This window comes from Clytia hemisphaerica, unplaced genomic scaffold (assembly GCF_902728285.1).
Source record: "Clytia hemisphaerica strain Z4C2 unplaced genomic scaffold, Clytia hemisphaerica genome assembly, whole genome shotgun sequence".
Classification (NCBI taxonomy): domain Eukaryota; kingdom Metazoa; phylum Cnidaria; class Hydrozoa; order Leptothecata; family Clytiidae; genus Clytia; species Clytia hemisphaerica.
The window spans coordinates 2354087-2370234 of record NW_027103917.1 but is presented as its reverse complement, the minus strand read 5'-3'; the positions used below and the strand labels follow the sequence as shown (position 1 = coordinate 2370234).

The window sequence follows — 16148 nt, the reverse complement described above, 5'->3', positions numbered from 1 at the left end:
TTCTAAAAACTTTTGATTGATGTCTCAGGCAAGAACCACGGAAATTTTCTGTGGTATGCTATAATCATTCCCGAATTTTTACCTATTTAAGACCCACTACATTTTTCACTACATTTCATTAATGTCCTTTTGATTTTCAACATCTTTTTAGGACAAACCCCCTTCATTGAAAAGCCTATTAGTGAGGTTTGTTAGCATAAAAATACTCCAGATGGTGATAAAAGCATGAAACTTGGCACATGTCACACTTGAGGATCCAAAACTAAATTTAAAAGTAACACTTGATTACGTCACCTGGCCACCTGTAAAATGACTGGGCAAAAATTGTAATGTTGGACTAATGGCTTTGAATTTCGATACATTAACATCCTCTATCAACCAATACGCCATATAGGGCTTTAAAACACAATAAAAGGTTATTTTCTTGCCACACATGTTGTATTTCATTGAAAATGCAATAATTAATTTGTTTGTCATCCAAAATATTGACCACTCTAACAAAGATTAAAAAACAACATAAAATTTGATAATGTGACCTAAATCAACATGAAAATAAATTAAAAGATTCACGAGACTGTGTGTTTTGAAACAATTTCGATAAACATTTGAAGGCATCTCATATTAGCGTATATTTTTGATAACATTACATAGAGGGACAGAGAGATGATTAACGCCCGGGGCGTTTATTCGAAGTTATACGGTATATACTTAATATGAATTTGAAAAAAATTTGGTTCGAAATTATGGAAGGGCTTAAGGTTAGTTTCATTTTATAATATTCTCTATTTTCAACTGTTTTTCCTTCTCTGGTAAAATACTGTATTTCCATGTTTTACAAATTTGAAGGTAAAATCCACTGAAGATGGCATTATTTGCCAAAGCTCATGATATTCTTAACCCCTTCATGACATATTTTTTCGCTAATTTGATCGCGAATATTCTTACTCTTACTATCTCATTGGGTCATGGGTCATGGCGTTCTAAAATAAGGTATTTCAGGCTTGGTTTATTTTTCCATTTTCTTGTGTCTAAGAAATTTGATAAATGATATATATTGTTTGACCAAGATATTAAAGAATTTTTATTCATTAGGTGAAGAAAGAACCATGTTTATTACATTACATATTCGCAATCCAGTGTTAGTTTTCCAGTTTGCAATAAAATTTAATTCAAAGGACTTTTGGGGAATTTATCAGTTTCAAGCATCTGTATTTACATTTAAATTTCAAACTTTTTTTTGTATAGACTTTCCCCATTTTCAAATGAAATTTGTGTTCAGTCAAAATTTGGTTTGACCTCTAAAGCGAGAAAGTGTAGAGTAATCCACGTGGACTACGAAAATTTAATGACAGCTTGTACATGTAGCCTGTATCCATGCATATGTTTGAAATTTGCCTTAGCTTTTCGGCAAAGAAGAAGTCAGTACAGGCATTACAAAGGTATTTCGAACTATGCTTATGTTATTACCGAGTTGTTTGTCTTTCTGCGACGGAGACGGTAAGGTTCTAATGTTTAAAATCAGCACTTTTACCGTCCTTGATTTTGTGGGTCAGAACTGCAGGTTTTTCCAAATCGCTTCAGTCACTTTACCGTCCTCAAAAGTGCAAATATATAAACTCGCTATTGTTCCCTTGTATCCCAGCTGGCACATAACGTTGTTTCAACGTTCATTTAACGTTATATGGACGTTGTGAACGTTAGATAAACGCTGAAACAACGTTATGTGTCAGCTGAGATGTATCATTATACTGTATCTATGTTTCAAACTAATGGTTTTAAGACACTTTGAGACAACACCCCCTCCTCGCAGACTCCACAGACAGATTTTTCTAGCCAGTGGGAATAAAAATAACGAACTAAATCTCAATGGGGATTGATATTCCCATATTTTTCATGGCTTGGGATTATTCAATTCTTTTGTTTTCAAGTCCGAAAATTCAGTGAGGATGGAGAAAATAATTAATATTTTGCAGTGAGGATTGGTTTCTTTAATTAAATTTTCAATGGGCACAAAAATTGGAGGAATATTTTCTAACGGGACGATATTTTGCCCAATTCTTCCAGTGGGAAGGGGTCCTAGTGGGTCTGTGAGAATGGGATGTGAGACAGGGTTCTTAACACTTCAGAAAATGTATGCTAATCTTTCGAATATGGCTGAGGTGATACACATGACTCGTTTCTTTCCGTGTCCGCTCATTTTCTGTCGTAATCAATTTTTAATTTTTTTTCCATTTCAGTATTTCTTTGGGGCATACCTCTTTTAATTTTTTTCGTTTTTTTACAAATTAATCAATCCTACTTTTTGACTTACTCGGCATATAAAACGCAAATCAACTTGCGTGTGGGGATTCCCAAGGGTACACGCCGCGTTTAGTCAAAGACGCCACGTTTTAAGGCAAGAATCTCGGTAATTTGTTCCTTAATTACCGGTGCACCAGCCAAAAATTTCTAAAATACCGGACAAAAATGTTCCAGCGAATACCGGAGTACCGGAAATTCGCCCTTTGAATACCGAAAACCGGGGCATTTTTCCTTTTCCTTTAAATACGGAAAACCGGTCAATACCGGTTAGAAGGATATCGTATCTTAGAAGCTCTCTTGCGTTAAAGAAAATCTCTTGATAATATATTTGTTAACCTTTGTAACTCTTAGTAACCTGTCCATTCTGTGATATCATATGTCAAATTTGATAGCAAAAACAAACCTAAGTGATTTCTTGAGTGTTTTCACCATATTGCAAAAGATCTTAAAATTTTGAATAAATGATTCTAGTTTTTTTGATGTCGTTGTCTTGAAGAAGTTGTTATATTACGACTTAAAGGTCACTTTGTTAAAACTTTCTAAAGTACAAGTTTTTTTATATAAGAACATTCAAATTTTTTGAAGCCTCCGGATGCTCTTAACTTTTTGAGTTTTAAGCCAAAATTTATCTTATTTTCACAATTTTGTTGAACAATTTCTTAAGTAATTTGGTGTTCAAGAGTCTGCAAAGCCTTAAAATATTTTTAACTTGTTCTTAATATTTTGACCATCGAAGCCTAATTTTCTTAGATTGTTTTTTCTTATGAAATTAACTCATAAGATTTAGGTGATAAGAAAGTTAAACTGAGGTTACTTTATTTAGCATGTAATATATACCCAAGCAAGAATAAGGCATTTTTGTGAAACTTCTTAGCATTGCTGTGAAATAATTTGCAATTAATTTGTAAAAGGCTCTAAAAATGGCATTCTTAGCTTCAGTTACCAAATTCCATGATGGTGATTTTCTTAGCATATTCTTAATTTGTTGGCAGAATTTATTATGAATATTCTTACAAAGTATTTTCTTATAAAAGAAAAAGCGTGTACGGACTATTACAAATAAAGATTGTCAGACAGTTAATATACAGTATAATTTCTTTTATCTCTTTACTTCAAGAGATTACAAGCTCTTTCATATCTCACTGCTATTAAAACACTCTTGTAATCAAGTGTTTCGCTTTTCTGATATTTGAAGCATGGATGACTTCAACTACTAGCTCTTATTTTTTGTTTCGTGTTGTTCAAGAAATTGTTTGACTGTACTACATGTCATTTGAGAGGATTTGTTTTATTCTCGATAATATGGAAGGGAATCTCAAGGAAATGGTTCTCTTGTGTACTGTTGTTAGAAGGAAACACCAAATTTTCACTTCCAAGAAAAGATTTCCTATCACTGCTCTACTGTGGAAAATGACTAGATCAATCGGGATTGAGCTCGACAAACAAATCATTCTGATTGGTTGAATCTCAAAATTATGATCTAATTGAGCCAAATAAACCAATCAGTGCTCAGAAAAGCGCTTGATTGTTGAGTGGACTTTTGGATTGTTATTAGTACGTACGGAACATACCATGCTTAGCAAAATGAGAGTGACCCGAAAATGCTACTAGAATGTTTTCTGGAGAATTGGTAGACTGGAGTCGTTTATAATAATAATACCAATACTAATAATAATAATTATAATAATACGGGATTTAGTTTGTATAAACGACTGGAAGAATCAATATTCCAGCCTTATAGATACAGGGGCTAGCTACGCAGAAACTTGCGTAGCGAGAAAACAATTTATCAAGCAACAACAAACTCTCAAAACGAAATCAACTCAAATGAAAAAACTTTCAATACACAAATCCACACATATTTTTTTTCTCAAGAATTATTTTGAGCAGGAAAAAATTATAATCGCAAATATTGACACTTTTCTTTTGTTTGGAGTTAGTGCACAAAGGTTTCTAGACGACTAAAATTGTTCCATTCATTACTTTTTGCTTTATTTCTACTATGTATAAATTAGTCGTCTAGCTTGCTAGACTAGAGAATTGGAGATATAAGTTTAATCTCTCCAAACACCCCCTTCTCACAGACCCGTTAGAATTTTTTTCAGCCAGATGGGGTAAAAATAACGGACTGAAACACGATGGGGATTGATATTCCCATATTTCTTTTTGGCTGGGGATTTCAATTGGGGACAAATGTTGAAGGATAGTTCTCCACCGGGGACGATATTTTGGCCAATATTTCCAGTGGGAAGGGGTCCCAGTGGGTCTGTGAGAAGGGGGTATCTCCAATTCGATCTTCATTCATTGGATCGAGAGTTTTCTCTGAGTTGCAAAAAGTATTTTAGATGATTTCAGGCTGAAGGGATCAATACTTTTAGCGTGAGTCATAATAAAGATTCGAATAGTAGAGGTTCGAATTACCCCAGCTGGCACACGACGTTCTTTCAACGTCAATTTGATGTTCACAACGTCCATTTAACGTTAGATGAATGTTGAAACAACGTTGTGTGTCAGCTGGGAGTGAGAGTTGGCTGTAGTTCTACGGTAATATCTGTGCTGTAATTTTACGGTCTACAGTATTTGACTTTCTTGTTTCTTACAAATAACTACTTGACACCATTTCACAAGCTAAAAGTTTCAAGTGACTTTTTTATTATTATTGTCTTTTTTTATAGTTGTCATTTTTTTCTTTTACTCAAAAGTTGTCATATGTTTATATATGTTATAAAGACGTTAAGCCCCCTTTGCTCTTTATGTTTTTTTCTCATTTTCTCTGTACAAGAACCATATACGTGTAGCCTATGTGTTCGTTTGTTCGTTCAGACCGACATGTAGGGATATAGAACCTAATTTTTATTTTATCGCTAGATCGTGATTTTCAATGTTTTTTCAAACAGTAGATTTATTCGAGAGTTTAGTTTGAGAGACCCTCGTACCGTTGTTTGGGGTAAGATTTTACTCACTTTTCCAGGATGTCTCCGCTGTTTGCTTTTTTTGGGATACCTGAGTGAAAATTATAAACTACAATCTGCGACTAAATATTGTGGCATTCCCTCCCCCCCTAGTATCAATGTTGATGGGTAGAAAGGCCGCCACCATGCTCAGAAAAAGCTCACATCAACACTGATATTGTCACTGATTGTAGAGGTACAGAAGATAGGAATTGACTGAGGAAACTAACTGGTGGCTAACTTTCTGTTGCTGATTTTTTCAACTACCCAGAGTGTTGGTCTTTTTCCGCTAGAAGAAGAAGAAGAATCTCAGTCCGGCAAGTGAAGTCTTATGCAAAACCATGGTAAGTTGAAGTTAAAAGGACTTGAATTCGGCTTTTGTTGTTTATCAAAGTCTGCGAGTAGAAGAGGCGAAGGTACATTCTGCTTATGTAAAGGTTCAAGTTCTGGAGAGGTTGAGTTTCGAGAAGAAGATATAAGTCTAAGAAGAGGCCGTGGGCTGGAAGTGTGTTTGCTTTCAGTGAGTTATAGATTGTAATAAAGCGATGAATTCTAATGACGTATCAATGAACTGTGATTGCTTTTTGACTATGGAATAGACGATATCGGATTTAGATAAATGCAATGCATTCTGGTTTCTAGGGACTCTCAAAGGAATTATAATAGATCAATTATAATAGGTTATAATTCCTTTGAGAGTCCCTAGGAACCAGAATGCATTGCATTTATCTAAATCCGATATCGTCTATTGAATTCTATTCAAATGAACTTTTTGATGAGATAGGCTGCGTTTAGACCAACTGGCATTTGTAATTTGGCATTTGCTCATGAGGGATTCGATTTTAATAGCTTTTCCATTGTGTTTTCTGTCATGGCATTTAAGGAATCGTCTTTTTAGAGTCATTACTGAAAAGGTGATTCCCTCAAGTTCAACTTTGACAGATCAAACAATGAAAAGCATGGAATTTCTCAAAAACTGCAGTCATTAAGACTGAAACTTTTTGCCGTAGGGCTAGGCTATGGCAAATCTTGCAAATTTTACAATCTAAAGAAAGAACTGAATAAAAAACGTGCAAATACTTTAAAAAATCAAAAATGTAATTTTTTCTCTTTCTTTTGGTTCCTTTGTTTGATTTGAAATGCCAGAAAAGGGGATTCCTTTGCTCAAAATGGCATTTCAAATGCCAACGAAATGCCAACACGCTGGCATCATTAGGCATTTGACAAACCGAACAATTGCGTGGAACAATAGAATTCAAAAGAATACTGCAAGCAATTACAAATGCCAGGCTGGTCTAAACGCAGCCATAGTTTACAAAACATGTATGGTGTACTGAACATTTAATCGACTTTTATTATCTTGATCCTTGAGGTAGTTAAAGAGCGATGAAAATGATTCAGTTTTGTTTTTAATTTTTTTGGTGTATCGTGAAATGAGTTGACATAAGACTTGGAAGCTATTATACTGTACATCGAATAAGATTGTTAAGGCTTGGGGACACAAAAAGTATTTTTCACGTTGATACAATGCAACATGCTTCTATCCCACCAACACAAGAAAAAAAGTGCGTGTCCCATGGTTTCTTTTTTTGTTTCATGGGACAAAAAGTGAGCGAAATATCCAAATTCACTTTTATTGGTAGAAAGGAAAATGAGGTGGAGACACGAGAAAGCGTTTCTGGTTGGTGGGATGGAGCATGTTGCATTGCACCAACGCGAATAAAACCTGGGGGACACGAGAAGTGTGAAGCTCTTTTTATTAACATCTCAGTCTTATCTCCGTTTTACAGTTGGAAATATAGTTCAGAGTAGCTGGTCGTTTCTGAAAAATGTTATCAATAAATATGGAAAGCGAGAAATTAGACTTTTGATATCAGGTGCGTCGGTGAAAACAATTTCATCTACAGTTGAGTCTCCTGTCAAGGTCTCCACAACTCGAATACGCACAGGGAACTAACAAAATTTTTAGAGTTAAAGAGAGGGTCGAGTTATAGAGGTTCGAGTTATAGTTAGTTCGATACTCTTCTGTGTGTAAAGGGCTTTTTTCCTGGAATAGGCCCTCTTACTATTTTTCCCACTATTTTCATCTTCATAATATAACCTTAACCTTTTTTTTTATATAGAAAATTATACTAACTTATCAAGTCAATATATCAGTGATAATAGATCATAAAGAAAGTGGTTTACTACATTACTGGACACTAATGATAGAAATATGGATGATCTGATTTCATTGATGTACAGGAAGATTGTGAGTTAAGTTTGACGAAGCTTTAAAGGGACAACATGTTTAACGTACGATTGCGAAAACTCCGTTCGGCCCTGTGCACACTTGGTTTGGTGTTCGCCATTGTTTTGCTCTTTCTCACCACGCAGATGAAATCGAATGGAAATTTAAGCTATTTTTACACATCAACAGTTTATCAGTAAGTAATAATTTGTTGGATTTTCTCTTACTTTGCTCTAGATGGATATAGATGTTCATTGCCGAAGCACTTGTGTATTTTGGTATAAGTTTTCATTAAAGTCTTGAAAACTCATAAACCTTAGCATGAGAAAAACCTTAACTTTTGTCAGTGTTTTTGTAAAAAGAGCTTCATCGCACAGAGGTTTATTTTTTCAACAATTCAACAATTTTTTACTTTCTTTTAACGTGTTTGTTTTATCATGTCGCGTGTATTGACAAAAAGGTCATTTGGAAAAAGGAAGTCAAATAAATCGTTAGAAAAAACCACAGGACACTCAGAACACACATATTAAAAATAGCAAAATAAAGCTAACTCAGGCTTGACAAGTCTATCTTTACTTAATACATGTCTACATGTTGAATCCCCTCCGGCAGCACGCACGCACAGAACGTCCAGATCACGTTTCTTTAATGTTCATAACGTCCTTGTAAGCGTTAGGTGTACGTTAAAACAGCGCTACACTTTTTTTATAAGAACCAGTAAATTGCAGTCTGGATTTTTTTTGAGGCTCGGCTGTTCTAATTTTTTTGGCACTTTCAAAGTCACAGATTGTTCTTATCCTGTTCTTAGTTATAGGGTGTAATTGAGGTATTTTAGGCGTTATAACCAATTTTTACTATTCTGGCTCAGTAATTTCAGGCTCATGTTCTGAAAATATTCTTATTTTTTGGCGATTTTGAGCCTCATTGTTCTTATAAAAGGAAAAAGTGTATCTCAATTCAACAGATATTTTCAAAAAGTTCCCCTTAATAAATTTACTGTATTATTGGGATGGATTCAGCAAAAACCCAAAAGCAACGAGTTCCCAAACTGTGAGGTGTTCGCTACAAATTATGCTTAGCTAAACTCATTAATATTTTCATTTTTCTTCAGTAATTCACGACACATTCATCGGGATTCATTCAACGTCATAAACGAAAATGGTAAAAAAAGAAACCGACTATTTCCCGAAGATTCAAAAACCGAAAACCACGATCGGGATGTCGTCGTCCTAGGACTCAAGAAGTTGAAAAATAATCCTACGACTACAGAATCCTATACAGAGGATAAAAATGAATTTGAATTTGGATTTGAACGACCTTCCATCAGAGATCACGAGTTCAATTTCGGCGTAAAACCGTTACATAGCGAAAAGCAACCGACAAAAGTCGTCGGTGAACGACAGTCAGGTCTAGAGGACGGATGGCCTACTATCGAGCCTCAGATTACAAAACACTTACCATCGACCAATAAACAATCATCAGAAGTTGCTGATATAAAAGGATTACAAAAACCTACGAATAAAAACGCTTTAGAGCCCGACAATGAGACAACAGATCCGGCTGATGTTCGAAACGAAAACCAAGGAGTCAGCACCACCGACAATTTAGAGATTCACGATGCGACCGAAAAACGACGAAAACCGAGACACGAGGTTGAAACGACAACGAATATACACGTTGAAACGACAGAAGATCGTTCTCGTAACATGAATAACGAAACTGAAGATAATGAATTTGAAGAATCAGAAAATGCTAAAAGTGAAACAAAAACTGAAGAAGGGACAGACTCTCGAAATACTGTCAAGAATACTTTAGATATGGACAAAGAGCTCGAAAAGCATCTCGGTTCGAATGAAGTTGTAGGAAACTTAGACAAAGGATCTTTAAAAGATGTTGATGAGAACACAGATTCGATTCGACATTTTATACCTGATAACAATGATGGTGAGATTCAAAAGAAAGCACAATTCAATTCAGATCCACCCAAATCTACACAGCATCGTTCAATAAAAACGAGAAAAACACCAACTGACAGTACACCAGAAAGATCACCAGGTGACAATATAGAAGAGGAAAGTTTGGGAGCAAAAATGACCAAAGATGGCAACAATGAAGATGAATCAAATAAATCTTTTCTAGTTACTAAGTTGCACGAAACTAAAAGAAAATTGTCTAAAGCTCCACAGAACAGTTACCTATCTCCTACCTTTTATCCATCCACCACACAAGAATCTGACAGCCCTAAAGATGAGACATCTGAAAATCTAAATACAGATACATTGGAGACTCCGGACCAAAACTGCAAGCCAGCTGAAAGTGTTGTTTTTTTAAAAACCCATAAAACAGGATCGAGTACCATATTGAATATATTTCAACGTTATGTAGATCGAAAACAACTTTCTATGGTTTTGCCAAGGTTACCTGAAACCAATCATCGACTTGGCTGGCCGTACAGTTTCTCAAGCGGTTGGGTTTTTGAACATAAGAAAAATCAGCGGTATAACATGTTAGCTAACCATGCACGTTATAACCGTAAAAAGATGTTAAGTGTAATGAAAGAACCACAGAAAACTAAATTCGTGACTATTTTACGTGACCCGTTACGTCAGCTTGAGTCAAGCGCCGTTTATTTTCATTTTGAGCGCATGTTTAAGATACCGAAAGAAAATTTAGTCGATCATTTTTTGGAAAAAGTTGAAGAAGATAGAAATATGATTTGGAACATGACCCGCAAACCAAGAGGGAATATGTATTTGGTTAAAAATCCGAACGCTTTTGATTTAGGTTTTCCAACGTGGCTGGAAGATGAAGAGAAAGTTGACGCGATTCTCGATACTGTAGAAAAAGATTACAATTTAGTAATGATCTCTGATTACATGATCGAATCATTAGTATTACTTAAAGACGAATTGTGTTGGAATTTAGAAGATATTGTCTATTTCACCCTTAATAAAAGACCTAAGAAATACCGACAAAAAATTCAAGACGATTCTATTCGACGTAATAAAGTACGGCGTTGGAATAATATCGACTATAAATTATTCGAACATTTTAATCAGACATTTTGGGAACGCGTTCGAAAAGGTGGTGAACGTTTTCAGAAAGATGTTGAGAGATTAAAACTATTGAATAAAGAATTAGAAGAGAAATGTATTGATCGTGGAACTTATTTTGATAAATCTCAACCGTGGTTTCCTATCCTTGGTTATAAGATACGCGATGAAGCAAAGGGTACTGATTATTACAATTTGTGTCAACAAATGATCAAACCAGAGATTGAATTTAATAATTTCTTACGACAAAAACAAAGCGAGCACGGGTGGACACCACCGCCAAAGAAAGCTCGCAAGCCGAAACCACCGCCGAAAAAGGTGGTCATTAAAAGCTAAGCATGTTGTTGTTTCTATTATTGTTGTTTTGTTATGATGCATGAAATTCATGACTTAAAGGGACATAACAGTACTTGCGAAATTTGTAAACATACTGTATGCAGCGGATACAAAATCAAAACAAATGTCACATGTCAAAATAAAAGATCAAATCAAATATGGCTAATTTTGATTGTTCAATTCTTTTGGACACGTGATTTTAATTGTTCTCTTTAATGACACGTGGTTCGCGCAATGTTTACATTTTACTACTTTAATGTCCCTTTAAAGTTTTATACGAAAGTAGCCAAAGTGCACCGTGCGTTGGGAGTTTCTAAACATCGATCAGAAATGGTGACCACGACCGGTAAGAACTCAATAGCCAAAATTTATCTGGTCGCCAGTCGTGGTCGCTGGTCTTGGTCGTCATTTCTGGTTGATGTTTAAAAACTTCCCGGGCGTTTGGCACTAATTTTATTGTTTATTTCTAAATTAGTGGCAAAGCGCCCGGTCTTTTTTAAAGTGCTCCTATATAGGACACTACGTCATAAATATGATGAATACCGTTCGAGTTTGAGGCTTGTGTTTTTATATTTATGTATGCATGAAGCAGTTACGGTTAGACAAACACCCCCTTCTCACAGACCCGGTAGGTTTGTTTCAGCCAATGGGGATAGAAAATAACGGACTGAAACTGGATGGGGATTGATATTATCAAAATTTTTATGAATCGGATTTCAATTCTTTTTTTAAGTATAGTCAATAGATGGGGATGAGAAAAATAGTTAATATATTTTGCAGTGAGAATTGCTTTATTTGATTATTTTCAGCAGGGGCAAAAATTGAAGGAAAATTTTCCACCGGGACAATATTTTGGCTAATTTTTCCAGTGGGAAGGGTTCCCGGTGGTTATGTGAGAAGGGGGTGTAACACAGATTTATAAAGCTCGAAGGGCTAGATGTCGTGTTTTGGCTGAAAAGTTTGCCGTAGTTAGGTAGGAAATCCTACCTAGGTCATGTGACATTTCAAAAGAGTTTCAGCGCGCTTGACCAAGCAGAAGCTTTGCGGGTTTTCAATAAAGATAGCAGCAATATTTTTGGTGATATTCGCTTTTTTTGCACGACACCAAGCCCTTCGGGCTTTATAAATCTGTGGGTTGTATTCAAAGTGTCAGAAAAAGGGGAACTGAATCATGCCTGGAAGATTGTTTTGGAAGGACCAAGAGGTTTTATAATTTCAATTTCAATTCAAGAATATTTGAAATAAGAATGCGGGTTGTATAAGCTGCTTTTTTTCTGAAGCACTGTAGACATTTACTTTGTTGTGTACCTGTTCTCCCTTTCTTGATTATCGAGTTTTTTTCTTACTGGACAAACTGTTTGGAAAATTTGATTTGTGAATCATGCAAATTTTGATTTTGCATATAATTTTTTTAAATATATTATATCTATTTACTATCATAAAATTTATATTTATTTGGTCAGGAGACATTAAATTTAGAATATTTTTCTAATTAGATGATATATATTTTTACAAGAAAGAAAGATTTTTACGCACGAAATATGAGTGACTGACGCAGCAATGTCATCGTGGCACTCTCCCCTACCTACCTTGGGTAGATAGCTATTGCAAGAGGAGCCACCGACTGTGGTTGCACATATGTTTCTTCTTTCTGCTTACTCTCGGGTATCTAATAGCCGGGGGGTTGGAATAAGCAGGGGGGTTGGAAAAAAATCACAAAACTTAATAAGGGGGGGGGGTTGGAATAAAAATGTCCTGGTTGGAAAACTTTTAAAAAAGAGGATAATACGGTATGACAAAAGAGGGAACTTTCAAAAACATTTTCCCAAAAATTAATAAGCGGGGGGGGAGGTGGGTTGGAATAAGAATGTCCTGGGTGGAAAATTGTCAAAAAATTAATTAGCGGTATTAGGTACCCAAATCTCTGAAGGAGGAGATTTTAGGAAAAGGAAGAACAACACAATTTTCGTCTAAATTTTTTTATCTTCAGTTTTGATGTGCTTACCTACCTTAAATCTTCTTACAGACCCAGGATTCTTTCAGTTAGTGGGGGTAAAAATAACGGACGAAAAAACTTAATGGGAATTGATATTCCTATGTGTTTATGGCTGGGCATTTGAATTTGATGGTTTGTGAGCCAGAAAATAAAAGTTAGAAAAAATAGCACAATACTTTGCGGTGAGGATTTGCTTATATGATTATTTTCAGCGGGGACAAAAATTTTCCACTGGTGGGACGATATTTTGGCCATTTTTTCCAGTTAAAAAACCCCACTCACTAAAAATAGTAAATTTTCCATTCCCATTGGCATTAAGCTATTAGATTTTATCCCTTTTGGCTAAAATTCTAACTAGGTCAATGAAACAGGGTTGTAAAATTGATCTTGCTTTCGCTGCTCATTTCCACAAGATTTACGATCCTAGTTTTTGGACCTACCTGGAGGTCCTATAAATTAACCTGTGTTCGTCCGTCCGTTCGTCTGATACCAACTTTTCTCAGGATTGAATCATAGGAATCTTTTGATTTTTGGTATAAAGGTGCAAAATGGTGGTGGAGAATATGTGACGGAGCCCGATTTTCGAAAAATTTTTGGGGAAAATTTAGGCCAAAAAACGGCTGAAAAACGGTTTTTTTGGACTTTGTGAAAAATTGGATCATTAATTTTTTCAGTTTTTTTGCATGAAAGTAAGGTACCATCATAGGTAAAAGATGGCTCGAGCAGACTTTTGAAAAAAAATAAATTTTTTTGCTCAAAAAACGCATGCTTATCTATAAGAATCACTATTAATAAGCATACATTAATGTTCTTAGTCAAATTACTCAATTTCTTTATGAGATAGAAGTTTTTTTTGCTCATGAGGGCTTACTTTTGAAGCATGTGTGTTTAGACATGAAATTTTGGTTGCTTGGCGTGTTTTCATTAAAAAAACTGGCCAAATTCGATATTCTTTTATTATAAGCAATTACTTAGGTATTAGCTTTTCTCGTGATTGGCATTTTCATTCTTTATGATCTTTTGAGCAAAGATGCATAACTATAAACCCTCGAATGTGACGGAGCCCGATTTTCGAGCAAACAAATTTGGGGGCAAATTTCAGCTAAACGGCTAAAAAAGGGTTTTTTGGACTTTGTGAAATATTGGATCATTGTTTTTTCTGACTTTTTGCATGAAAGTAGGTAAAAGATGGCTCAAGCAGATTTTTGTAAAAAAATAACTTTTCAGCTCAAAAAATGCATTTTTATCTATAAGAATCACTATTAATAAGCATACATCAATGTTCTTAGCCAAATACACCGTTTAGGAGTGTCGACTGCGCACGCGTCAATCCAATTTTCCATTGTTTTGATTTTAGCGATCACGGAAAATTCACTCTCCTCCGTAAAAAAACGGTAGGTAAACATCTGGTTCTCATAAGGAAACATAACAGAAAAACGGTAGGTAAAGAACTCCTTTTAATCATAACTTCTTTTCCTCTTGATGAATTTTTGTGAAATTTTCAGGAGAGACTTATAAAATTATCATTGAAATCATGTTCAAATATCTAAATCATTCTCTTTAAAGGAGAGACAAAAATTCACAATGTTTACAATCCTCTAACCTTTCACAGTACTAAAGTGCGCATTTTTACCTACCATTTTTACCGGGCCTCTGCAATGGAGTACCGTGAAATGCTGAGACTCCTAAACGGTGTATTACTCAACTTTTTGATGAGATAGATGTTTGTTTTTGCTCACGAAGTCTTGAATATGAAAGAATATTTCAAGAGCATAAAATTTTGGTTTCTAAAGGTTTTTTTATAAGAAACAAACGACTAATTTTAATAGATCGTCACTATTTGTGTTCTGAATGATTGTTTAATGGTCACGTCACCTAGATATCAATTATAAATGTGTTAAATGCATAACCACCAGGTAGGTTCATAAAAGTATCACTTGTTTTAGCTTAAAAGGGTTCTTAAAATCTTTTAAATTTCGCAATTTTGGGAGTATTCTTATGCAATTTCCTAAGAAACTGAGCGTTTTAATGTCCATAAAGCCTTAAAATGTTCTTAACTTGTTCTTAATATCTTGGCCACCGGAAGCCTTATGTTCTTATATAGTTTGTTCTTACAAAATAAATAAACGTGTAGTTCAAGTGTCATATAAAGCTTTGAAAGAATGCCGACAACAATCAACATCAAAACAACGTGACATTATAATTGATTAATTGACAAGAAGTAAACAAAACTTTGTATGGCAATTAATGATAATAACCTTGCCAATATTACATATCTTTTGAGTCGAAAAATCTCTGGCCAAAACCGTACGAACTCTCACAACCCCGGTGGAACATTTTTCCACAGTAGGATAAAAATTTCTCTCGAAATAAAACGCAATTGCATAAGAAATATTCTTTTCCCAGGTTAAAAAAAACAAGTGGGATGGTTTTAGAGTGCAATCTTTTCCATTGAATTCCAATTGGGGATGAAAAATTTTCTCATTGGGACTGAAATTGTCGAGTATTTCTGCCACCTGGTACGAAATGTTGAAATGTTTGACAAATTTACCAGTGTGGGTCCAACCGAATCTGTGAGACAGAGGTGTCATTTCAAAAATTAACATTTACATAGGACATTACCAAAAGATTTGCAAGGGGTTTTCAAATTTGAATACCAACCGACAATGCGCGTTGAGTGTTCAACAAAAATGCAGGAACGACGTTGAATGTCAAAGAATCCCATCACTACATCGGTTCTACTGTCACCGTGGGTTCAATCCCTGGCCGGGTCGTACTTAGTACACAGCGCAATAATTAAAGGTAGGATAAAGAGTAAGTGGAGTAATAAGGGAAAATGAGACCCTCCCCTACCTTTGGGTGGACAGCTATCGAAAGAGAAGCCTTCGATGCTCGCAGACTTACTTATCTTAAAAGTGCCATTATAGTTTGGGAGGTGGTCTTAAAAGCTTTTGTCGGACAACATGTAACGTCTTTATGACTAGATTTATTTATAGATAACATGCCCAGTTGATTTGATGATTTGATACCAACAATTAATTGCTGACCAAAAATAATTATCATTAGATGTCTGTCGCGTCAATTTTCCGGAAAACCGGGGTTTTAACAACCCTTTGCAAATTACGCACCCATAATGCATCACTGAACGCAGTGACGTAGAAACGGAAATATAAAGAAGAACAAACGTGAGCGAAATAAAGAAACGTAAGAAGTTGAAAAACATCATTCCCTTGGAGGAAAGACGGTAAAGCCGGGCGCATTGTTTTTTAATGTTGATCCAA

At 35.2% G+C, this 16148-nt stretch overlaps 1 protein-coding gene across 1 annotated transcript; it reads left to right on the top strand.

Moving 5' to 3' along the window:
* Positions 1-7379: 7379 nt before the first annotated feature.
* On the top strand, positions 7380-12403 carry LOC136809450 (uncharacterized). The gene is made up of 2 exons (XM_067065980.1): positions 7380-7678; positions 8594-12403. Exons 1-2 carry the CDS (start codon positions 7539-7541, stop codon positions 10869-10871), a joined length of 2418 nt encoding a protein of 805 aa, XP_066922081.1. The 5' UTR covers positions 7380-7538; the 3' UTR covers positions 10872-12403.
* The last annotated feature ends 3745 nt before the right edge of the window (positions 12404-16148 follow it).

Bases quoted from the DNA above. Each gene is read 5' to 3' on its own strand.
- LOC136809450 (XM_067065980.1), top strand. From the start codon at position 7,539: ATGTTTAACGTACGATTGCGAAAACTCCGTTCGGCCCTGTGCACACTT. The intron at 7,679-8,593 runs GTAAGTAATAAT...ATTTTTCTTCAG, and splicing joins TACACATCAACAGTTTATCA to TAATTCACGACACATTCATC.